This window comes from Sinohyriopsis cumingii, chromosome 1 (genome assembly GCF_028554795.1).
Source record: "Sinohyriopsis cumingii isolate HCF-2022 chromosome 1, ASM2855479v2, whole genome shotgun sequence".
Classification (NCBI taxonomy): Eukaryota; Metazoa; Mollusca; class Bivalvia; order Unionida; family Unionidae; genus Sinohyriopsis; species Sinohyriopsis cumingii.
In genome coordinates this window covers 132,843,568-132,869,908 of record NC_142961.1, presented here as the reverse complement: position 1 = coordinate 132,869,908, position 26,341 = coordinate 132,843,568, and the positions used below count along the sequence as shown (strand labels likewise).

Sequence of the window (26,341 nt, the reverse complement as noted above, 5' to 3'; positions counted from 1 at the left end):
GAGTGACCACTACCCAGTCTGTAAAACTAGACATGTTCCGAAATATCTAAAAATGGTCAACACATTAAAATACAATCGAGGGACTTTAAAAAGTTTGATGAGGAAATGTTCTTAACTCATTCAGCCCCAATCCTGCCTGTAGGCGTGATGAGGCTGAGGCTGTACCCTACTTCCGAGCTCTGCAGCATCAAGGTCATTTAAGATACACAAAGGGGGTGGTATTAGAAAAATCCAGACAGATATAGCTCTACAATGATACTAAATAATCTGGATGTTCTTGTTGCACTACAAAATACAGAGGGAAAAACCTAATCTTTTGGACCCATTTTTTTTTTTTCCACCCAAAATTTGCCCGTGGTTAGAATCCGATTTTGTGTCCGGATTTTTAGACCTTTTGGCCTCAGATCTAAGGCAGACCAGTCTGAACTACACACCGACAGGTGAACCTTTGCAAAAGCTAGGATAAGGAGGGCATTTGGAATAAAGAGTGGTCTCAATACAGAAATGATGGATCTGTTAAGCAAAAAATAAATAAAAAACACAAAAGAACTCCAACTTTTATCCTTCTGCTCATGTGCGAGCAGAATAACCAATGGAAAATGATGTTTCTAATACAACTAGGCATTAGGCTAATGGAAAATCTGTTGGAAGTGGATGTATTAGGATGTAGGCAGTTCTTTTATATAAATATCTACATGGAACTGTACCAGAGTATCTTCAGGACTTATTCAGGCTTTTTTCAACACAATACCGGTTGAGATCAATATCACATGGAAACCTTCTAGCACCAAAACCAAGCACAGAGCAATTTAAAAAGACGTTCCAATACTCTGGTACAGTTCTGTGGAACAAGCTTCCACTACAGGTAAAATCTGCTGAAAATGTTACAGTATTTAAGAAGATAAATCATGAGCATTTATGTGTTTCTAATAGATAATGGAATTTAGTATTTTAATACTATAAGACATGTTAAAATAAACAGTAATTCATCATATAATGTGTATTGTTATAATACTCCTTAAGAGGGCATCAAGGGAGAATAGTCCTTGACTAATGAGTCAGCCTCTATAAATAAAGCATTATTATTATTATTATTATTATTATTACTTGCAAAATTTGTATGGAGCAGCATTATAAATTAATAGTCTTAATCCCTTGTCTGGACCAAACCAGGAGAAGTCAATATTTACAGCTATGATCTTAGTTTCATTTTTTTTTTTACCATTGGTCCATAACTTCATAATTTAAGGGTCATTTCAGTAAGCATTATGGTAAAAGTTTAACAGTTAAGATTAATTATTTCTTGATCTGTATCATAAATATCATTCTTTTCATTTATCAGGATTTCCAGTGAATCTTCTCTCGCTTAGCACTTACCACTGAACTTCATCTCAGTTTAGTCATGTCTATTGCTACATTGCACAATTTTCTAGTAATAAAACGGCATGCCTCCAGTTGACAGTATTCAGTTATAGTTGTCTGAGGAAAACTGTATTAATCTATGCATATTTAATATTTTATATTCAGTATTTTGTGCTTCTAGTTTCCATTTAAGCTATAAAATGATAAGGAACAACATTTTTGCTTTCTAATGTACATAAAGTGGTTAATACTAGGTTAATCTGCCATAAATTCTACTTAAAATGGACTTCAGTATTGGCACTTATTGTCATTGCCGTGTAGTCTATTTGGACTTGTTTTGTTCTTTTTTATTGATAAAACAGGTTGTCATGATTATTGACAAGGTCTTAAGATGTGTTTAATCCTCAAAAATGTATGTCATAGTCTGGATTTGTACTTTCAGTGATGGCAGCAGCCATTTGCATTTGAGTGAATTTTTGGTGTTCTCTTATGTCTGATTGGCTATCTGTGATTCATGTAATACATTAGCATGTGCAGTGATGTCATGGAAACAGAAGCCCTGTTTTACTGGAGTGGTTATTCAGGTGGCATTATGAATTGACCATGCAAATGACCCACAGGCTTTAATTCTGGATGTGCTTGTATAGTAGGGATATTGAAACATGCTTAAATTGAAATGTGGTAGATACATTGAAATGTGCTTGCATTGAAGTAAGGTAAGTGCATCCAGATGCACATGTATTTGGGAAGGGGTTAATCAGAATATTTTTTTAATTGCATAATAGTGGAAGACAAATTAATGGTTCTTTTTTTAGTTTGCCAGAGCTTTGATGCTCAACAAAGAAATTATGTTACATAACATTTGTTCAGTTATTCATGGTATCATTGCATAGTAGTCCAACAAATATCGTGCTTGGTGTCTGGGTGTTGGATTCACCTAACCTAATGAGCAATTACATATAATCATGACATCTTCATTTTTTTCAAGAACTTTCACTTTACAAAGAAATAAATTATTGATACTGCCAGAATATTGATATTACATTGCTTTTTTGTCTACTTAATCTGGACCCTTGTAGCCTGCTGGGACACCATCTGCTTATTGCAAACCCCAGGTGTTCTGGTAGTCTAAAGCACTCACCATTACAGATCACTCACACATCTTACCTCTGTCCATGTAGGCACCTGAGTCTTAGCTCAACCAACATAGATATGTGAGAAAGCTTTCCAGTTGCTACCCGTGGCTCAGTGGTTTTTCCTGCAGCAAATAAACTGGCTGCCGTGTGCTGAAAAATAGCATTAAACTTGTTAAAACACAACCATTTACTTTTCAAATTTGTCTTGCAGGTTCAAAAATGTTTGTTTTAAGAAATGGCAAATTTATCTTCCTTTTTACAGACTCAGATTTATTCATCCAAGAAAGAGAACAAATTAGGGAGAAACAATGAAGACAGTGGACACGGAAGTTTAAGCCAGTCAGCAGACACATTGTTGATGCGGCTTCATCCATCCATTTTTGCTCGCCTTTGTGAAAAAAAATCGAAAAAGAACTATAGTGATTCTGGAATTGTGAGTGATAGTAAGGGCTCAGAAGCATCTGAGGAAAATGATTCCAAGAATTTGAAGGAGCATGCAGAAGAAAGACAAGACAAAACAGGGGAGGTAAATCCATACAGTTGCATCAATATTGTAGAAAAAATTGAAAAGGAGATAAATATCTCTCGTAAAGCTTCTCTCAATCGGAAAGGTTCCACAGGTGATTTACTTGCACCAAAACCTGATTCCACTGATCAAGCTGAAAAATATAATGGAAGTACACTATCTCTTCCACCAGTGTCTTGTACATTAAGCACTTTTTCATCAAAAACTCTTGATTTTCGAACAAAAAGTGCTGACAATGAGCTAGATTTTGAAGGCTCAAAACTGAAATCAATCAAGAAAGAGAGATTGAAAGAGTTTTGTCATCACATGCATTCAGATGGAACTTCTTTTGATGAAAACCTGGATGATGACACTTGTGATGCTGAGTCACATGAAAGTGGAAATGGATATAAGAAAAATTGTGACCAGCAGCTAAACTCATATGTTAAATGTCAGTTATATGATACATTCGGTGTCAGTAAACAATTGCAAGGTTTGCAAGAATGTTCCCAGTGTTCAGACATTAAACCCTCAAAGCTTGGAATTTGTATAGAAGTGAGTAAGGATGGATATATACAGCAAGGACAGATCCTTGACAATTATTCCTATCCTTGTGATGATATTAAATCACATACTGAAAGTTCAAATGGGGAGTATGCATCTCTGAGACAAAATAATTCTCTGAGTATTAAACCAGGCACAAGGCCAGTAAGCCAAGTGATGAATCTCCCGCCTCATTTTTACAACTCTCTGAGTCTTATGCCAGTGGATCCAAGCAATACGACTGAGTTGTGATGCTCCACCATGTTTTCATTGTTATTTATGTGCATCGCTTGCTGCCAGCAGTATAATGAATTTAATGTCTGTATTAAAGTTATTTAATCAAAGTTTACCAGACTTTTATGAATGAAATGATATTAATACATGTACATATATTTAAGTCAGTCATGATATTTGTTTCTAAACCTTTGACCAAGTGAATACAATACTACCATTAAGGGGAAATTTCTATATAGTTTTATCCTTTTTTACTTTTGTGGTTGAGTTGAAAATAATGAATCTGTAAGCCTGGGAAATTAGGAAAGTTAATTGATTCATGCCATCAAATGCCTGAAGTCTAAAAATATATTAACACTCTGAATATTCAAAAATCACAAGTTTGTGAAAGTGTAATAACTTAGAAATGTTCCATCTGAATAATCCATTGTTATTTATTTATTAGATTTCATTTTCTTAGGAAAGAATTTTTCATTACCCTAAGACATAAATCATTGCTAGTTTTCATTGTTTCTTAAGAACTATAGAAAAAATCTTCCTACGATTTAAGCAAACTTTGACAGTTTCTTGCATACAGTAGTAAAGGTTGCTCTCAAATTGTCTTGATTTATATTTTGGAATGTTTGGTCAATACAGTTTGTTAAAGTTTTAATAATGGTTTGAATTTAGCTTTTGTTATTAGAAATTCATCATTGTCACACAGCATTACTGTACATTGACTGTACACAGTATTTAAAAAAACTTATTTGAAAATAGCCAGCCAGTTGTATCTGGGGCTTTTTGTTAGAAAAACAAAGCAGTTTTGTACTCTTTTAAAAAACACCATGTAATTCTTGATTTTTATCTTGATTTTACAAATAAACACAATTAATACCCTTATAATGCTGAAGTCAATGCATAAGCAATACAGATGATGGTGGGATAAATATGCCAGTCTCATCAGCAAATAGTACTTTTGGAAGTCCTTACTAGTCATTCAAATGTAATATGGCATTTTGACAAAGAGAAATGGGTATGTAGGGAGGACTTTCAAGAAAGATATAACCTGAAGAAAAATATAGAATTTTGGGTGCTTTAATTATTAGCTTGTAGGAGACAAAATGAGAATTCAGCTGATTTATTGACAAGCATGCATTAGCAGATGAATGGCAAAAATGGCAACTGAATGATGGATGAAAACAAATAGATATGAAGTCATGAAACAGGAATTTGAGGATCATTAAATTAAAATATGGTAATTTATAAAACCTGGTATATTTTTATGGTAGTTTTGAATGTCTATAAAATGCTATATACATTCATCAATTTATGTTAGATTCACATCTTCAAGTTCAGGGAAAACATTATGGGTGATGTTTCAAGGGTTGTGACATTATTTATTGATGTAATTATGATTGTTCCTCCCAGATGGTATTTTTTTTAAACATTGCAAAAACTTAATATCTAAATATTTTACAAGAAAATAGGGAAAATCAATTTTTTTTCAACATTGACTTGAGAAAAAACAAAAACATAAGATAGTATTGCCTGTAGCAGTGCAATTACAATGGTCTTTTATAACACTGTTGAGGGGGAGCTATACAAATATGATGTTGTATGTGTGCAAGTTTGTCTCCTACTGGGGTATATGATATGGAACAATATAATTCAACCAGTGTAAGGGCTGCTCCTTTAAAACATACATGGGACACAGGGAAGGCACTTGTAAAGTGGGGTACTCACCCATAGATGCATTCTTATCATTTTAATATGAACTGGGTGAAATTAATGTACCCTGGCATATATTTTTAAAAATCTGCCTTCCTGGGTACCATGTATGTTTAAATGGAACAGCCCTAATAGTATACAAGATCAAACCAATGTTATGTCAGAGGCTGTGTTATAATGGGATACAAAATCAAACCAGTGTTAAATAAGGGACTGTGTTATAATGAGGTGATTTATAAAGTATTTATTTTCTCTTTGTCATCTTTTGATAACTGCCAATACCGCAAATACCAATTATCAAGATCCAATGGGAGACAGTGATCTTGCTTGTCTGGATAATCAGTTTTTAAGCAGTTCATGATTTGAATTTTCAGGCAGCATGGTGGTGGTCTAAATAAGCAAGCAGTCCAGACAATTAGGTATCTGCATATAAAGCATTCTTCTGTACAGTGACAATGAATAAAGCATTCTTCTGTACAGTGACAATGGATAAAGCATTCTTCTGTACAGTGACAATGGATAAAGCATTCTTCTGTACAGTGACAATGGATAAAGCATTCTTCTGTACAGTGACAATGAATAAAGCATTCTTCTGTACAGTGACAATGGATAAAGCATTCTTCTGTACAGTGACAATAGATAAAGCATTCTTCTGTACAGTGACAATGAATAAAGCATTCTTCTGTACAGTGACAGTGGATAAAGTATTCTTCTGTACAGTGACAATGGATAAAGCATTCTTCTGTACAGTGACAATGGATAAAGCATTCTTCTGTACAGTGACAAATAAAGTCTTGTTTCTCCATGACTTTTATATCGAGTAAATAGCATTCTACAGTAGAATGAAAAGTAAATTCATTTCTACATTACTTGTATCCTGAATTATGCTGATTTAATACCTAGATGACTTTACAGTATTACTTTTTTCAGAAAATATTAGGTAACAGTTTTTGTGCAGAACATTTGCTTATATTTCATATCTGGGACGAAACTTTTTGAAATAACAGTCAGCATTTTACAACTGCCCACATGACTACTGTCAATTTTTTTGATTAAATAAAATTTTAGATGTCATGAATACTCTCAGATTCTTTGAAGAAATAGTCCACATATTTGAAGGCATGACTGCTGTCGGATTCTTTGATGAAAACATCAGCATTTTTTGCCATGACTACTTTCAAATTCTTTAAATAAACAGCATTATAAATCACATGACTACTGTCAAAATGATGGAACATCAAATTTTGAGTGATCCGTTGTGAAAGAATGTTTTTATTTTGCATTCTTACCTTTAGTGGGCAGTTTATTTTGTGTACCATCTTGTTAGTCCAGCCCTACTGAACACTACACTGACCCAGATCTGCAGTTGCATAATGCAACTGCAAATCCAGGTCTATGCATTTTAAGAGGAATCAGTAGAACAAGCAACAGTGACCTTGATCTGCCAGGACATTATGCACCAGCAGGTCAGGATCTATGTTGTTTGCAATTGGACTTGAACTAAAAGTGGGCATATATGGTTACTATTTTATTTCACTCAATAAAAGTTGTAATTACTTTAATTGTCTTAGGTCAAAACTTATTGTTACAAATTTTCTGTACAAGAACTTCATTACTGGTTTAATGAATGGAACATAGTAGTATACCAATTATGTAATTTTTATCTTTCATTATAACACTGTTCAGCTGTACTTTGCCATGTAAGTCCCAGTATCATGTGTCTAAAGTCACTGATCTAGTGCACATTCCAAGAATAAATATGCCATTTATGGGGTGATTTCTAAATAGTTAATTTCATGAATCTCTAATTATTATTTTTGGTGACAATTTTGCTAATAAAATCATACCATATTTTTTAGAGCCAGGTTACCAGATATTGCAGAAATTAAACTACAGTGATTTTCCCCATAAACAGTATGTCTTTGAAATATTCCATTATATCAGTAATATAGAATTGTGTACATTTCCATGCCTGTAAACATTCCCAATTTAAGATATGCTAGTCTGTGAGATAATATATGATTGCTCTATATCTCTTTTTTGTGCCCTAGAAGTAAAGCATTGTCTCTTGAGCTGCATGTTTAATGGCATAATCTTTTTACATGACTTTTGAATAGTGAGATCTAGTTACTGTCTTTCAGCAGGTCCAGTGTAAGCATCAACAGTGCTAAGGTTGTATGTAGACGTTCTTGATACTCGTATAGATATTACATCATTGGCCATATTAAACTGACAACAGTGGCAAGATATTAAATATTCACCACAATACTTGCACTGTGGCTCCAATTTTTTATTATGTTCATGAATTTCATGAGTGGCAAGATCATCATCATAAGTACACATCATAATGGTATGCCCATCATGTTTACTAGAAAAGCTGGCTTCCTTCATGTTGAGAGCTTTGCACTTTGGAGGTGCATACTGTCTCATTCTCTTAAGCATTCTGTCTCACTCAGTGTGGTCATGTAAGATCAATTTTTAAGACTTATTTAAGACACAGCATTAAGAAGACAGTGTATGTATGGTAATAAGTTCAAAGAAAATCATGATGTTCAGATTTTATCAGTCGCTTTACTTCCACAAGGCATGATGGAATGAAGGCACGTGGTTTGCAATGCAAGTTTTGATGAAAAAAAGAGTTGTGCAGTTATTAAGGCCTATGCATGCATTACATCATCTATGTATCTCTGAAGTGAAGTGTAAAGGCCCCATCACAGTGAGCAGAATTGTGATGCAATTCACATACCAGATAGAAATTCAGCTTGCTCTAAAACTAATAGATTTTCTGGCATGGATAGAGCTAAGCACAGAAAGGTCGTATAAGGTTTCAGGAAAAGCTTCTGAACATGGGGGGAGGGGGCAGGCTAGTTTGTTGAGGTTTGTAGACATGGAATGGTTCTTCCTGCTTACAATGAGTGATATTTTTCTGTCCTGGTAAGTGCTACATGTAAAAGAATTAAATGTATTAATGTTGTACTTTTTTTATATCTGGTGCATTTTAAAATGATCTTGTAAACAAAGAGTGTATTTTCTGTGATGTATTGTACACATTATGTTTTTACTTTCATTGGAATCTCCTAAACCATGACATTTTATTGTATTTGAAGAAATATACTTTGTACTGAATAATTGCAACATTGAAATAAAATCTACTATAATTTTGATTTTATTTCAGTTGAGAAGGCTAAAATAATTATGTATGCCTTGTGCTTCAGAATAATTTTCAAGGTTATTTTTGTTACTGGAATTTAACCTGATTCTCTTATTTGAAATCATGTTCTAAGTTTAGTGATAACTCTAAAGATGAATGTGATGTATATTTTTAAATCAAAATCTTTTTTATGCCTTGTAGGGTTAAAAATAAGTTGTGTTTTTGTACCTTTGGCTGAAAGAATTATCAGTGTCCTATTGAGATTTGAATAATGCATCAACAGAGGTGTCAGAGTAATTGGCACAAAATTTCACACATGTTTATACCCATCATGTTCTTTGGTGTAAATTCAGCCCTTTATCTGACATGCATTATTACTTGACTTACAGAGATTGATAGTTTAGCTTTACTGTTTACACTGCCTCACACCAGCAGATTTATATTTAACATGGTGGTAAATGATAGCCATTATGACAAGATATCATTATGACAAGTGCTTGCCAAAGATGGTGATGACATTTTTGTTAAAGAATCAAATTGATACTATCCAACTGAAATTTTCCAGCAAGGTTTCCACTTTTATTTTAAAGCTATACCACCCTCATAATTAAATGAAATTAACTTTTATAATGAAATTTAAGTGGCAAGAAATTCAGCAGTACATGCATCATGGCCTGTTATGACCATGGTAAAACATTGTCAAAGTCAAATCTTGTATCTCAGACTCTTGCAGGTCATAGAGAGTGCCATGAAGTAGTGATAATTTTACAATTATAACACAGTAGAGAGATATAAATGAAATGGTTTTCATGAATATATCATTAGATGTTTGCTTTGTAAAATGGATTCCAGTTTGTATGTCAAAGTAAAAAGACAGCATTAAGTAATAACCACAGTTTACTGGGCGGCATGAGAGTTAAGCATATTTTGTAAATTTTGATGCATAAATTAGAGGACCTGTTTGACTTGACGTACATCAGGCCTATCATTTACAGACAATCCATCATAGACATCTAATTTTGCTGTCACTTACTAGTAAAATAGTGGATAGCTCCTTTCATTGAATATTGGAGGTGTGTAGAAGAAAGTAAACATTTAAAGCTTTTTTGGAACAGGAACTAGAAACATGAGAGTACATACACAAATGTCTCACCATCGTGTTCTCCATTCAAACTGTTGTGGTCACTGATTTGGCATGACTTTTTTCAGCTTTATAATAATGTACCTATTTAGACTTTAAATCCAAAATCTTTTGGACTTTCTCAAATTTTGGGTGAAGTTATGAAAACTAAAAATAAATTGCTTATTTTCTAGTGGCAGTTGATGAAATATTTTTATTTACTGCAATTAATATGATCTAGGTACTCTTATCAGTTAGAAATAGTTACAGAAGGTGATGTGATGCCTCTACAAGTTTTTATCAAAAACACATGGTGTAAATGACGAAAACTGACACAAAAAGATTACTTGCTTGAATTCAAATGAAACGAACAAATATAGCCCAAAAACGCATTTTAGAAGTGTTATCCAGGACCAGGGTAATAATTAGATTTTTTGTGGATATACAAAATTTCCAATAATAATTATGAAATTAAACACAAATATTTTTGCAGACCTTAGGCTTGTAATACTGGTTTGAAATATAATTCCTAACAATATAGAAATATTCATCATTGCAACCTCAGTATTGTTATGTAATGGAAAAATGTTAGATCTTTTAATCTTCTTCTGCCTTTTTGCAAAGATAATACATTATCTCCATTTTTTGAAAAGAATATTTATTCTTTTGTAGTGAGTATAGCTGTTAGTAGATGTCATTGTCCAAATTGCTGTGCACCTTACAGATAAATATATTTGAAATTCATGGACTTAAATGAAATGTGCTTTAAGTATATTAAAGTTTTGTCCTTCTGTTAATTCCATGCTGGTAAAATGCGCTCTCTCTTTCTCTCCCTCCCTCTCTCTCTCTCTCTCTCTCTCTCCCTCCCTCCCTCCCTCTCCCCAGCCACTAGAAAAGCCTTTGGATTGTCACTCATCGCAAGGCAGAACATATCATGCTCTGGTACGCACCTAGTGAGGCAGCTTTCATTACAATTTTTGTACGTTGTTGGTGTGACTCAGCGAGGGTTCTAACCCACAACCTCCCACATCAAAGACAGATGCAATAACCACTAGGTCCCGGACAGTAACTTTAATTAAGAATCACATACCTGGACCAAACTTTGTGAATAGATTTACTTTCAGACAAGGAATAAACATATAAATGTTGTGGTCAACAGGTCAATGCCTGGGTAACTGAAAGAAGAAAAGTGGTTTGGCAACACTTTCGTTAGCTCAACATCACAGACCTATATCAAACATTTAGAATGGCTTGCACTTGGAATAAGGAAAATGATTTTTTTTATCTTGGGGTCCAAAAGTTAAAGTATAACTGAAAGAAGACAACTGGTTTCTGCACAAATTCTGTTCTTAATTTAAACCAAATTTGTGGATGACTTGCATGTTGTGTAAGAAAGAAGTCCATTGATTTTGAGGTCATAGGTCAAGGTCACTTTGAAACGGTTACACAATCCGGACCAAGACAGAACTTTAAGGATTGCTTGTGCTTCAACTGGGGAAGAAACTTTTTTTATTTTGAGGGTGAAGGGAGGGCCAAGATCACTGAAGGAAGAAAAGGGGGTTTGCATAATTTTATATTTAGACCACATACCTTGACTAAACATCATGAAGGGCTTTCTCTTAGGGTATGGATTAGGTCTCTTATTCTTTATTGTAAAAAGTCAAATGTCAAAGCCATTTTGGTTCAAAGGAAAAATGTTGAGCTTTTTGTTTGTTTTTCAGAATAACTTTTATTAGTAATTTTGTGACCAAATATTTTGAATTGTTTGCACTTCAGGTTATAAAGCAAACTACATATTATGATGTCTAGAAGTCAGAGGGTAAGTTGTTGTTGTTGTTGTGGGGTTTAACGCCATTTTTCAGCACGATAGGCTATACATGGCGGCCAGTATTAATGGTGGAGGAAGAACCCGGAAAACCCCGGAAAGAACCACTGACCCACGAGAAGTTACTGGCAAGCTTTCTCACATGCCCACATTGGCTGAATCTTAGACTCGAACCGCCGCAGACAGAGGTGAGATGGCAGTGATCCGTAACGAAGAGCGCTTTAGACCACTCGGCCACTCGGGGCCCCCAGAGGGTAAGTATAAGAAAATAATTGTTTCTGTAGTGTACATTCCTTTTAAGCCTGCATACCTTGTCTAAAGGTCCAGGTCATTGAGGCCATTGATCACTAATCTCTGAGTCAACTGTATTGATCATTAATCTCCCCAAGTCACTACACTGAGTATATTATGAGGTGCTGTTCACAGTACTCTTTTTGGTTTCAGCAGTATAACTTTAGTTTTAGATCACGTCTCATTCAAATTTTGTGGATGTCTTGCATATAGAGTAAAGAAGAAACGTGTTAAATTTTGGTCAAAATGACAAGTCATGGTGAATATCACTTGAAGAAAACTTCTTTTTGTACAGTAATTTTAATTGAAGTCTATTTACCTTCACCAAACTTTGGATTGCTTGCGTTTGTGATAGCAAAAATCCCTATTGATATGGTGAGTGGTCAAGGTCACTGGCCTAAAGCGAATCTTGGTGTCTGCATAATGACTTCAGTTCTAGACCACACACCATTATAAAATCTTTTGGTTCTTTCAAAGATCAAAAAAATATATTGATTTTATTTTTGATCTGAGAGTCAGAGGGTCAAAGTCAGATTGACTCAAAGAAGAAAAATACTAAAAGCTTTGACATAATAACTTTAGTTCTGAACAAAGTTTCTTTACAAAACTTTTGGAGATGGCTGTCACTTGGGTTAAGAAAGACAACTAATGATATTGGGGTTGAAAAGGGTTGGCTGTATGGATGGACAGATTGGTATAAACAGATGGAATGGGATAAAACTAAAATTTGGATTAATAAATATTGCTGATTTAGACTACTTGTACATTTTGTGCTTTAAAATCCTGTTTAGGAATACAAGAACATTAAAGAACAAAATGCTAAAAATCACTGTCAGCTCTGTGAACTCAAAATTGCATTTTTTCTTACACATCATAAATAATGGTGCAATACATTGAGCAAAATGGTGAAGGGATATAATTCATGTAGTGTGTTGAGTATGCCATTATGAGTTACTTCACTTGATGAAAAATATTTATGGTCTCTGTACAATATTCACACATTTACCAACAGTGAACATAAATTACAGTACAGGATTTCCTTTATATATAAATCATGATGTTGGTAAGAAATTAGAAAACATGGATAGTGCATAGGTGAAGGGTTGTGAACAGAAGTAATACACAATATAAATTCATGACATGATTTCCACTTGCCGACTATGTCAACATGAAGACTTTGATACATGATATTCCAATACAAAACACCATGAAAATACAAATTTTGACCACCTATAATAAATCTGTCTAGAAAAGAATGAAGGTGCATAAATATATATAATTTAAATAGAATGACACCAAAAAGCATTAGAGAGAGTCATTTAAAAGAAATGTGAATGAGCGTGTTTTACAGTGGCAACAATCTAGATTTGCAAGACTTTTTCAGTGATAAAATAATTTGGCATGGGGAATGCTCATTTACACTTAACAATCAGACCTACAAATATATCCAATCAAGAATATGAACAAGTTGAGAATAGAAATATTTACTATAGAACTAAATCTATGAATGCAGTGAACCTATTGCAAAGGACAGTGTCATAAAATGTTAGTTTCACATGTAGCCTACCACATTTGGGTGGCAGACAAGAGAAAGTACAAAGTGGATATTGAATAAAATTAAATAGTTCATGTTACACATGGATAGATATTTACCATGAAGAGAAAGCTCACACATAGATTTTCCAGAATGGAATAAAAGCAAAAAACACTGTATCAATGTGAAAAATAAAGATGTTAGATGTTTCTTTATACTGAGGAATCGCTCATCATATAGTTAGTCCTTGAATATTAAATTTGTATAGATAAGTGAATGAATTCAAACATCTTATGTAAATTTGGAGGGTATTGAACACTTTAAAAATGAAATTCATATATCTGTAAATGTATATTGAATATTGGAGGCATAAACCGCAGAACTGACTGAAGCTACATCAATGTGGTTAGAATAACTGAAAATGGTAATTGTGGTCTTAATTTATTGGTATGCAAAAATTTTCAAGATTATTATCATCACAGATAAACAGACATGCCAAGATAGCATAATTTTGTACAAGAAAATTCCTTTTTTTCAGTACACCAGACTATAAACATCAGTTAAAAGCTCTTTAGTTCATTTTTTGATATTTTCAAAATATCCCAATATCATAAGTGCAAACTTGTAATAAACAAGATGAAATATCATCTACATTGAAAATAGTAAAACGCATCCCACCATTGTTCAGTTTGTATGTGAAATTGATGCTCAAGAGATTTTTTTTTAAATACTTTAAAGAGGAACTGATTGGATGCAAGTATTTTACTACTCATTTGGGTAAAATCGGAAACTTGTGCTTGAGGATTTACAACCAAAATATCCAATCCCGATGATGTTCAAAGAAGAAAATGAAAGACGTTTGAATTCAGCAAATATATGCCACATGCTTGAGAGGGAATTCAGCGTGTACTGGGGATACATTAAAAGATCAAAAGGTGAGTGACCATGATCAGCGTGTACTAAGGGTATATTTACAGACTAAAATTTGAGCAACTATGATCACATAACATAAATATAGAGGTATCTTTGGTTTTTTTTTTTTATCAGACGTCCGTTCAATTCTCATACAATGTATTAATGTGTGCTACACGTCAGTGCGTTTTGAAAATCACAGGTCCAGTTTGCATCAAATTTGTAATATGCAGTTATACATTATGGTTTCGTTAACTCTGAGAGTATGCTGTTTTGCGTCGAGATTTAGTAAAATATAGGTAAGTGATCCAATGTTGGGTAAATATTCCAGCCTTCAATTATTCAGTATTCTGTGTCTAGATTTAGTAAAATGTAGGTAAATGATCCGATGCTGTGGAATCTTCCTGTCTTCAATTATTCATAATTTTATGCACTGGATATGACACTGTCGTCTGTCAATACATAATCGATAGGCATATACGATTATTTTAGTCCAGTGCAGGTTAGCCTCGATACAAATTTGGCCATAATAGTCTGAATTTCATTACAATTTGAATTGTTACTCCAGACCTATCTTGTGCGATAGAATGTGTGTATCATGCACGTATTACACGCCCTTTTTTCAAATCATCCTCGCACATGTCAAGAACGTCTGTCATTTTTCTATGCTCTTTGATAACATTTTGTAAAGTCACGTATGTACAAATCAAACCCTCTCTTTTCAATATTACATTGGTTCGGTTCTGGTTCCAAGTTCTTTTCGATACATCAGCAAAACTTCCTGGTTTACACAATAAGTTCTGGAAAAGGGACCAGGCATATATTTACAGTAAGAAATACTATTGCACTTCTTGTTTATGGAATTTACAGATGAAGCATTGTAGAGGCGAGGGTTGTATCTATGAATGCGACATCAATTTAGTCTCTTGCGTTGCTCCTGTAATATAACTTATTGCCCTAATAGGATATTGCATACATTTTTCACGCTTTTTTATATATACCGTTTTGTGATTAACATTTTTTGTTTTGTTTTCGGATGCTGTTTTTTTTTTCTCGCCTGATTTTGTGCGACATACAAGTTCATATATCGTAATCATGGTAACGCCCTTATCATTTACATCTGTTTCACGTATCATTCTTTGATCTTCAAACCGTATGTTCATCTTGTTTGTCACATACAGATAAATCTTGTTCGTAAAATCGTCTCCCTTCACGTTTTCCAATTTTAAATGATTGGATTGACTAAATTATTTGCCTGATTTTAAATAATCTTCGGAAAAGTTCGAAAAATAGCGTTTTATTTAAAACATTATTTGTATTTTTAAATTCTCGATCATCAATTTTAGATCTAGACGTTTCAAAGTATCCGTTGACAGGCGAACAGATAGGTTGATCCAAACTTTTGATATGTTTTCTTCATTGCTAACAACAATGGAATTCATGAGTAAAGATCTATAATTGGTGTTATTGTTGTTTTGTGGTACGTTTTTTATTTTGGAACTGCCAAAAAAGTCTTTAATGTTATTTTGTTATTTATTTTTTCTTCTCTCACAACAAATCCCTAATGTTTCTGCTGTAAATTCTTTTCTTCACGCAAGCTGTGCCACTGCGTTTTAACTGGTTGAGATTTCTCTAGCATAATTGCATGTATCATCTTTTATTTGTCTTTTATACAATTAAACCAATCTCGATAATGGGGCTGGTGTTGCTTATTTGAATTATCATCATTCAAAGACAGTAGTACATTTGCATCATCTCTGAAACAATGGAATATTTTTTTGTAGTATTAAATCAACACATTTATCACATTTTTTTAAATGTTATTTTTCACAACAGCTTGCTTCGATCCCATTTTGATCTCAACTTCTAAATATATCGAAATATATATTATTGATTTCATGCTAAGCTAGTGAAAAATAGTTCCATCACCTTTCTGTAAATTGTTAAATGCAATGTTTGTTTCGTTATTTGTGATGCGTAAAAAATAAAATTACTATTCGCTCCGTTGTTCTGCTTCACCAAGTGTCTGATTCGCAGTTTGGTTGGTCTAGGAGTGTATTAATTGTCAAGCAAAACCATTAAATCCGTCTGTTTTGGTGATTTAAAAAGATGTTCTCGTTTCGTATTACGTGGTTAAAAACATACATATATGAGTGATCTTTAATTAGGAATGTGTTTATACCATTACTGTATTGCACAATTGTGACGGGACCTAAAGCTATAAAATAGTCCTGGAATTTACAATATTATCTTTATTTATGTTTATATTGAACAGCATGGAATATATGGATCCTCTGCAACATAAACTATAACCTTTATTCTTAACCTTTGACCCTCACCAATAACCTCTGACCTTCACCCTTGTTCACTGATCCTCAAAACTATACTAACAAATATCTGAGTCACTGGCCTTCAAAACTGTACGCTTATAAAATATTAAAAAAACATGGTCTACCTAGACAAATGGTATTGCCAATTTTGCTAATACCCTGCTTCAATCGTCGTTAATTTGTTTGATAAAACCTTCACCATTTACGTCACCAGCCTTCAAAATTTTCTGTAATAAATCTGGGCCAATAGTAGTCAACCTTTTATTAAAACTATATCGGTCAGTAGTCATCCAGCTTTATCTTCAAGAAATTAAAATTGGGTCAATAGCTTTCAAAATAGTTATAACAACAGAAACCATGTCACGCGATCTTCAAAACGCTGTTATAACAAGGAACTACAACTGACAACCAAAATAGTTGCTATAACAACAAAATGCCACTTATATTCAAAATAGTTATTTCCATAGAACCATCCACAAATACTATACATCATAAAATATGCAATTAAAAGCAAGTTGCTAATAAAGAAATAACAATTGATTTTAAAGATAGAATATAGATCACATAGAATATAGATCACAGAACTGCAAATCTGTTTTATAAGATATAACATAGTTTTCACAAAGACAATTTTAGGTACAATCCACTAAGCATTTTTGCTAATGTTACCACTCTAGGTCTTAAAATATGTACCAGAAAAAGTGAAACCCAACACTTTAAGTAAAAAAACAAGCTATTTATTTTTCTACAGCAAGAGATAAGGGGGTCTAATCAGTCTTATCAAAATATTGATTCCCAAAAGTTGTGCCAGACTGAGATTTGAAAGTGTTAGTATGAGACTGAAATGGGTTTGTTTTACCAAAAGACTACAGAGTGGAAGACTTACTGATAAATGAAACTTTGTGAGTCAAGGAATGATCGTCAGCTGTTCGTGCAGTATTTTCTAAAGTTTGGACCTTTTGGTCATCACGTTAAATTTTCATGTCACTATGGATGCAATTCTTGAACTCTTCAACTAATATGGGTTGTCTGGGATTATTGTACTCTTCACCAGTATGGATCTGTCCAGTTTTGTTTTCGCAGTTCCTCTCTGGCGATATGCCTCTCGTACAAATCATAACCCTTCAAGATACATTACTTAAACACATCATAATCAGCACTTTGTTGTACTGACAGTGAAGTGTAGACTTCATCTGCTTTGCCAGTAAGTATACTTTGTAATAATAGAGACCAAATCTCTCTTGGCCATTTCAAATTTTCAGCATTTTTTTTTCAAGCTGAGAAAAGTATTTATCTACTTCTATTTAATTAGAACAGGGTACTAATTAATATATCTGGTAACACCAAAACTTATACTTGTTTGTCAAGTGGGCGAGTGTTTTCCACTTGCATGTATTAATTATTTTAATTTAAATTTAAATTCCCTTTCTTCTTTTCTCTTTCTCTCTACATCTGTATTTCCCTTTCGTCTCTTACTATTTTGTATTTGTATTTGTATTGGTCTATCTTCTCTTTCCCCCTTCCTCTCTAACTTTCCTCTTTCTGCAACTGCATCTCTCTCTGCAACTGCATCTCTCTCTCTCTCTCTCTCTCTCTCTCTCTCTCTCTCTCTCTCTCTCTCTCTCTCCTCTTTCTTCTTTCTTTTACCCTATTTTTCTCTCTGTTTCCTCTTTTTCAAATTGCATTTGTTTCTCTTTTTTATTTTTCTGAAGCTGCGGCTTTCTTAACTCCATTATCATCTGGTGTTTTAATTTCATTTCTATTATATTCATTTCAGAGCCAGTTAGAGACTTACTAATCCAACATAAAGCATTTTTATCCAGAAACTTCTTTCCCACCAAATACAGGAGGAAAATAAGTTTTTTTCCTGCTTCGTTAAAGAAGCCTTCGCCTCAGACAGATTATATTGTCATATTTGCACAGTCCATACATCACGTGTACATAGCGCTTGGACGTTCTATTTCATCGCTAGAGATAATTCGATAACAATATAACCTAATTCCCTCTATTTATCTAATATATAATTGCATATGAATACTTCCACGTTTATTTTTCATGATTATTAATCACGGCCTAGATGGGACTATAATACTTCGATGGGTCTGCCTCAGACATGACTTCGGGACATCCTGACTGAGACAATATGTTCTTCTGACTTGCAACTATTAAAAGATTCATCAGATCTTTTCTATTTTGCCAGCTCATATTTTGCCATTGATAAGTTTCTCTTAAAGACTTCATCTTGATTTAGATCTATATTCTCCCTTCGTTGCCTTAATTGGCGACAAGTCTTATGATCCATGATGTGATATACTGTGTCCATCGGTGGTGTTTCGTAATATATCTATTTGCAGGTTTCATTTTCATACTTCCAGGTTCTAGTCTTAATAGTTCTAAAACAAATCATATAACAGACACTTTTTTGCCTCAATGAGTGAAAAATATTCATTAATATCTTTCTCCAATAATTCCTTTACCTTTGCGTTATAAAATTAATTTCATTATATTGAAACGATTTTCTGTTTTTGATATGTCCCTAAAATCATAATTTATGTCATCTCCAGCTTTTGCTTTAAATTTGTTGTGTCGATAACCATTATTAAACATCAGAAAAGGTTGTAAATCAGATGTATATGCCTGGCGCTTATCATTTGCTTGACTAACATAAAACCTTTCTCTGTTTGATTTCTTGGTATTGTTTGTGTTGTGCATACATTTTATCATTCAGTGTTTCTCAGTATCATTCAATGTTTAAGTTCAAAATGTTGATTTCTAGTAAGACGTACATTGTGCTTCTCTGTTCTATCTAGACCTGATGTCGAGTTTAATGTGTCTCCACAACTGAATATGTGCAAAAGCATTTGGACTTTTAGGATTTCATAAAGATAACTTAAAGACTCTTCCTGATTAATGTATGTTGCTTAATTAGAAAAGTTGTATTGCTTTATTAATATTTTTTGCATTCTTAAAATGTCTTTTCAGTTATGAGGGTTATATATAGTATTAAGACGTGCTTCATTGATCTGTTTTTATATGCGAGAATTTGAGTCTAGCGCACTGACTTTAACATGTTTATGAGATCGAAGCAGTCCTGGCGTCCGCAACGCCTAGAAGTATGTGAAGATGATTTATCAAAGTATACTGAATACATCTACACGATGGGGTACGTCATGGCTGCTTCACCCACCTTGATTTATTAGAATACAGTAAATATTAAAATAACACTTATGGGCCGTTTTGTCACAGATATGTATGAGTCTTAGAACGAAAAATAAATTACGTTAAAGGAATAAACTTGACACAAATCTTTTTTTGTAGATGATAAAGTAAATGTCTATTAGGGCAGTAGTTTTTAGACCTCTCTATGTTTTAATAAGTATGAGACGTCGGTACTGCTTCGCTGTTTGTATTATTGATGTAAAGGTTATTTATCGCAGCTAGCTAACAGCCCCAAAAAGTGTATCCAATTCTCATATTGACAAGAAAGTACGGTACTCTGAATTGATAAAGCTCCGAGTTAGGTGAAACGATCGTTCCAAGGTTGAGCGTTCAAACTCTGGTTTACGTCTAAAATATTCTGCATGTATAATTTGGGCAGGCCCTTGGTATCTAATGTCTACTCAGAAATTATAAAGCTCCTAATAAAAAATAATATACCTAACGTATTATAAATCAAAATACGGAATCTATTGTATGCAGAAAAAAAAAATACTACGCCTAATATATTGCAAACCTTACCGCAAAATCTCATCCAATAAAAATGGAGCAAACAATTTCGATACCCGAGAACAGGAAAATATCTGTAAAATAGATACAGCCTATCCCTGTGGGTGGTAAATAGTTTCTTTCCTATGCATTATTCACAGCTAGAGGCTTCGGTGCTGTGGTGGATCTGCTATGTTTTTTTTTTTTAAATAGATGTAAGGAGGCAATTTATTTTATCACCATGCAAGTAGATTCACTGCAACGTAAAGTTAATAACATTATTGAAATATGTGCTGGGTTTATATCCTTCTTTTGTAGGTTTTGGTAGCCCTGTGGTTATAATAGTTATTTTGGATATCAATAGGTTTTTCTTGATATAATTTTGAACATCAATTGGTTTTCCTTGGTATAACAACTATTTTAAATATCAATAGGTTTTCCTTGGTATAACAACTATTTTGAATATTAATTGGTTTTCCTCGGTATAACAACTATTTTGAATATTAATTGGTTTTCCTTGGTATAACAACTAATTTGAATATTAATAGGTTTTCCTTGATATAACAACTAGTTTGAATATTAATAGGTTTTCCTTGATATAACAACTAGTTTGAATATCAATAGGTTTTCCATGGTATAACAACTATTTTAAATATCAATAGGTTTTCCTTGGTATAACAACTATTTTGAATATTAATTGGTTTTCCTTGGTATAACAACTAATTTGAATATTAATAGGTTTTCCTTGGTATAACAACTATTTTGAATATTAATTGGTTTTCCTTGGTATAACAACTAATTTGAATATTAATAGGTTTTCCTTGATATAACAACTAGTTTGAATATCAATAGGTTTTCCTTGGTATAACAACTATTTTAAATATCAATAGGTTTTCCGTGGTATAACAACTATTTTGAACATCAATTGGTTTTCCTTGGTATAACAACTATTTTGAATATCAATTGGTTTTCCTCGGTATAACAACTATTTTGAATATTAATTGGTTTTCCTTGGTATAACAACTAATTTGAATATTAATAGGTTTTCCTTGATATAACAACTAGTTTGAATATCAATAGGTTTTCCTTGGTATAACAACTATTTTGAATATTAATTGGTTTTCCTTGGTATAACAACTAATTTGAATATTAATAGGTTTTCCTTGATATAACAACTAGTTTGAATATCAATAGGTTTTCCTTGGTATAGCAGCTAATTTGAAGATCACTGGCCTGTGGTTCTGTAATCCATCTGAGACATCATACAAGTCAGTGGCAGACATTTTATCAAAAAGTTTTTCCAAACAGTCTCGAAGACTCCACAAAACAGCTGAAGTGAAAACAAAATATACATTCTGTAAAAAGAAAACATTTCTTTGCAGATGCCTATTCTTCAATTTCAGAAAACAGCTTTCGTCTTCATGGGACCGGTAGGTGGGATATAAATAGTCTCATCGTATTGCACATTCAAATTTAGTGTATATTTAAGCTTCAAGAGTTGCACAGAGTGATAAGGAGTTACTTAATTACGAGAGTTATACAATTTAGGTAACGTTTTATACTTAAAACAGTAGCAATGTTTTTTTTTAGGGAGAGTGGTTGGGTTTTTTTTGGCGGGGGAGTCTTTTTTTACACGCAGACCCTCGAAAATGCACGTTTAAATAACACACAATACACAGGTTCAATAGACACTTTATTATACATATAAAATAATCTTTGGCATAACGGGGGCAAGTCCTGTCACAGTACACTGCACCAGCCAAGCTCTGAATTGTTTGTTCTATAGGAATGACTCAGGAAGAGAGACTTATGGGAGTATGTAGGGTTGTGAAGTGTGTCCGACATCTGTATGTGGAGCCGCAAGGGGCTGATACGAGGTGTACCGAATAACCGAAACTCGACAAGTCTGATTCTGAGGATGCCATGATAACATACATGCACCTTAGGAAGCGGGTATGGGCATAATAGTTGAGTACATTTAAGTACTGACACAAATTGGGGGTTCAAAAGCAAAGTTGTGAATGCCTGAAACTTGGCAATGGCCCTTTGTTCCATAGGAATACCTCAGGAAGAGAGACTCTGGTGAGTTTGTATGGTTGTGCAGACTGTCCGACATCTTATGTGGAGCCGCAAGCAGTTGATACGAGGTATATAGGGACAAATAACCGAAATTCGATATGTCTGATCTCGAGGACTGCTATGATAACAAACGTCAGCCGATACTGCATACATGCACCACGGGAAACGTGTATGAAGTATATATAGCCTAAAGTATATTCAAGTACTGACAAACTGGGGATCAAGCAAGTTATGAATGCATGAACTTGGACAATAAGCCCGAGAACAGAACTGGAACAGTATGCTACGCAGGTGATGCCCCAAAATGAATGACTTGGTGGAAGGAGGGGAGGCGGGTGGTTCTTTCCGCAGATAATGCAGCATCGACACTGAAAAATACACATCTCCACAGGCACCCAAGTTGCTGACTGAATGCCTGAAACAACAGACAATGTTTCTTCACGTGCTCCAGCTCAGTCGTCTGATTGGTTCTACATGAAAATATCTAAATTTAGTTACTAGCTTATTAACATACTGGCTGCACTGACCTCATGTCTGGCAGGGTAACCATAGTATACAAAGAGGGGCCCAACAAAGGGCCAGAGAATTATGCACTGTGTGTTACTCAAACTATTTTTAATCAATTAAATTACAATTTATAAACATAAACAACACTATCCCAATGCTTTGTTTCACAAACCATCATAAACACCGGCATAACATAATTAGTTTACCAAATGATGCAATAACAAGTTGTCACACATTTCATTAAAAAACCGATCATCTCCAGTTTAATATATTCAAGCATTTTAATTGTAAATGACAAAACATTGACGGTAAAATAGGCAACTGTCAGTATAAAATGTTATAATCTGTCTGTCGTATACTTGCGCGTTATGTAACGACCTGGCTATGTGAAATAACTTTTCAGGCCTGATTATTTTATCTGCAAAAAAGCATACAGTTTCAATCTTTACATGGACAATTGCGATTGTACAATGTCTTATCAACAAAACTTGAATCTCTCAGACAAATGTACTTTACATCAACTTCAGATAATACGCGAAGGCCTTGACTTACAGTTTGAATCACGTGTCAGTCACCAAATTATATGTAATGCATTATATACATGGTTTCTTTAATCAGATAATTATGTAAAAAAATACGTACACATCCCTTTGAACAGCAACAGTAACATGCTGGTATTTTGGAGACGGTTTAAGTTATTGTTAACTGACTCCTGTATAATCTTTGATTAAGTAAACCACCTTATGTATGTTGATGGATTTACTAATTCTCTGACATACAAGTTATTGACTCTTCATCTATTTAACAAAAACATTCAGTCGATAGTACACTTGGATAAAGTAACTACTTTCCAGATGATCGTTTCTCCAACTGTTGTTACATTATTTCAAATATTAACTGCAGAGAGCATTCTAGACGATGTATAGAATACGTAGCCTTGGTAATAATGATTAATTTTACGCTCTCTACAGCTATGTCATATAATTGTTTTTGTATAAAGAAAGTCTTTATCGAAGCAGCAAATTTAACTGCATGGTTGTCAATTGACTGTAAGCAGGGGCGTATTAACCATTAAGCAGACTAAGCACGTGCTTAGGGCACCAGGGGCAAAGGGGGCACCTCAAAGTTAAGAAAAGGGTGAAAAGAAAAAAAAACGAATGAAGATTTGTAAAAAAAAAATGATAAAACTAGTGCAAATTGATCATAATGTTCTGTTTCTTGATCATGGTGCACCCTAGGGTTATCTTCCCAGGTGTACGTGGAAAGGAGGGGGGACACCAAGATTTGTCAGTGCTTAGGGCACCAGTGAGCCTTAATCAGCCCCTGACTGTAAGTGTTTTAAACCTTAAGGAATTTAATTTGACGAACAGTAACGGTCAAAACCTGGATCTTTCAGACATTACTTGTGAATATTAACACGATCAACATTGTTGTCTTAATATGTCTAATGCAAAGAAATTGATGATGAACCACTCCACCATTTTTTATCGTTGCCAGCACTTAGAAATATCGTTTCCGATGCGTTGGCTTTGTTGCTGGTACTTTATGATTGACAATTACATATACATGTAATATTCCAAACTGTGTTTCAGCCTTCTGGTTCGTGCGTATGACTGAAGCAGAGATCACCGGGTTCGGTTAGCGACAGTATTTATAAACCTGTCACAGTCTGATTAAAATCAGACCTCCATTTTCCATTCGTGGAGATCTGACAGCGACCGCTTAGGGTCAAGTTCTGGGAACCTATGCTATGACCATAATCGCCAATTTTATCAGCCAACCAGATGAAGTCTTATATCTTCGCGTTTGATGTACTGAATAGTATGGTTGAAGAGCATCAATATGTGCCGAACGATCTGATTCACTTTCAGATTTCTGAAAGCTGCATTTCCATTGGCTAATTCAAATGTCACCAGAACCCCTTTTTAGAACATTTTGAAAAAAGAAGAAGAAAAAAACGCAAAAAAAAACAACAAAAAAAAAAAAACAAAAACAAAAAAACAACGCAAGAAACACCAGGCAAATGCAACAAGAAACCAGTGATGTGAAGCAACCAGGACCGTTCCCGAGCTCTCCTTCCCACTAACGACCGCCAACCATTCAACTGTAAGGGACCTTTATGGACCCACAGATTGAGGCCAAACTATCAGGGTTCCTTGAACCCATAAAAGCCTGGGGGAGGTGGCACCATTACCTTCCCCAGGAACAACTAGCAGGCTGCGGTGCAGTCAGAAAAAAGTGGCACATGCACAATTGTGCGCACGCCACTATAACTAAACTCAACAACAACAACACCAGAACATGATCTCTAAGCGGTCGCTGTCCCCTCTTCATGTAGGACAGCGGTGGTCTGATTTTAATCGGATTGAAAATTGTCCTTTCCTGACACTGTACAATCAAGTAGATGTAAATTACTATATATATATATATATATATATATATATATATATACTATTATTTAAGGTGGGTCGTGGGCAGTTTTGTCGTCCTCAGACGGTTTCGTGGGCAGATAAAAGTTCGTGGGCAGATTTCCATCTGCCCACGAAGCACGTCGTCCTTTTCTGCACTCTTGCCACAAATATCAATAAAATGAATGCATATTTACGCTGCTGAATGTTAAATATTCGATAAATATTCATCTGCAAAATAAATAATTGCCTTTTTACCTATTTATTTCCATTTTTTCATTAATGAATTGAATTGAATAGCACAACTTGAGTTACCTCCCATTATGTACTAGTATATATTGCACCTTAAAAATAGATTGACCCGGAAGTAGTATGTTTCAAATTTACTGCCCATGATGACAGGGGGTCGTTACAAAGAAAATCAAGGGATGGGGTTCTAACCTGTAACAATATAATATGTTAATAGTGTTACAGGTTAGAACCCAAATCTGTTGATTTTCTTTGTAACGAGCCACTATTCCCGTGATTATTATTGTGAGAGATCAAAACTGCCCGGGAACCAGGATGTGGAGTGAATAATCTGCCAATGTCGCCAACAAGCACCATACATATATACTATTTATTTTGATATCTAAGAAGTTTTCAATAATGCTAATTAGTAACATTATAATGAGTGAGCTGTTATATGTCTTTCGAAATACCTCTATTCACTATTGCTGGTCTTGAGCCCAAACTAAGAGGATTGTGGCTGTCATTAGAAATACAAGTGATACCATTGATTTAAATCCAGGCTTAGTAAGTTCATAACTTCACTTAAGTTCATATTATATGCTGCTGCATTTTCTTCTCTCGGTCTACCATTAACAACGACAACAAAAGAAAAATGGTGTTTACTCAGAATTTGTTCCTATATTTATCAAAAAATTTGTTTTGGAACAGATATTTTGTTGGAAAAGCTGAAAGAATAAAATTGGGGGAAAATCATGATGGTA

At 34.0% G+C, this 26,341-nt stretch overlaps 1 protein-coding gene across 4 annotated transcripts in view; it reads left to right on the top strand.

Annotated features, from left to right (window-relative positions):
- LOC149807885 (interleukin-6 receptor subunit beta-like) overlaps positions 1-10,555 on the top strand; it is a 197,527-nt gene extending 186,972 nt beyond the window's left edge. For all 4 annotated transcript variants that reach the window (XM_089971622.1, XM_089971604.1, XM_089971613.1 and 1 more), the window contains one exon: positions 2,761-10,555. In XM_089971622.1, the coding sequence (XP_089827748.1) occupies positions 2,761-3,798 (1,038 nt within the window). In that variant the 3' untranslated portion in view covers positions 3,799-10,555. The remainder of the gene's footprint in view (positions 1-2,760) is intronic.
- The last annotated feature ends 15,786 nt before the right edge of the window (positions 10,556-26,341 follow it).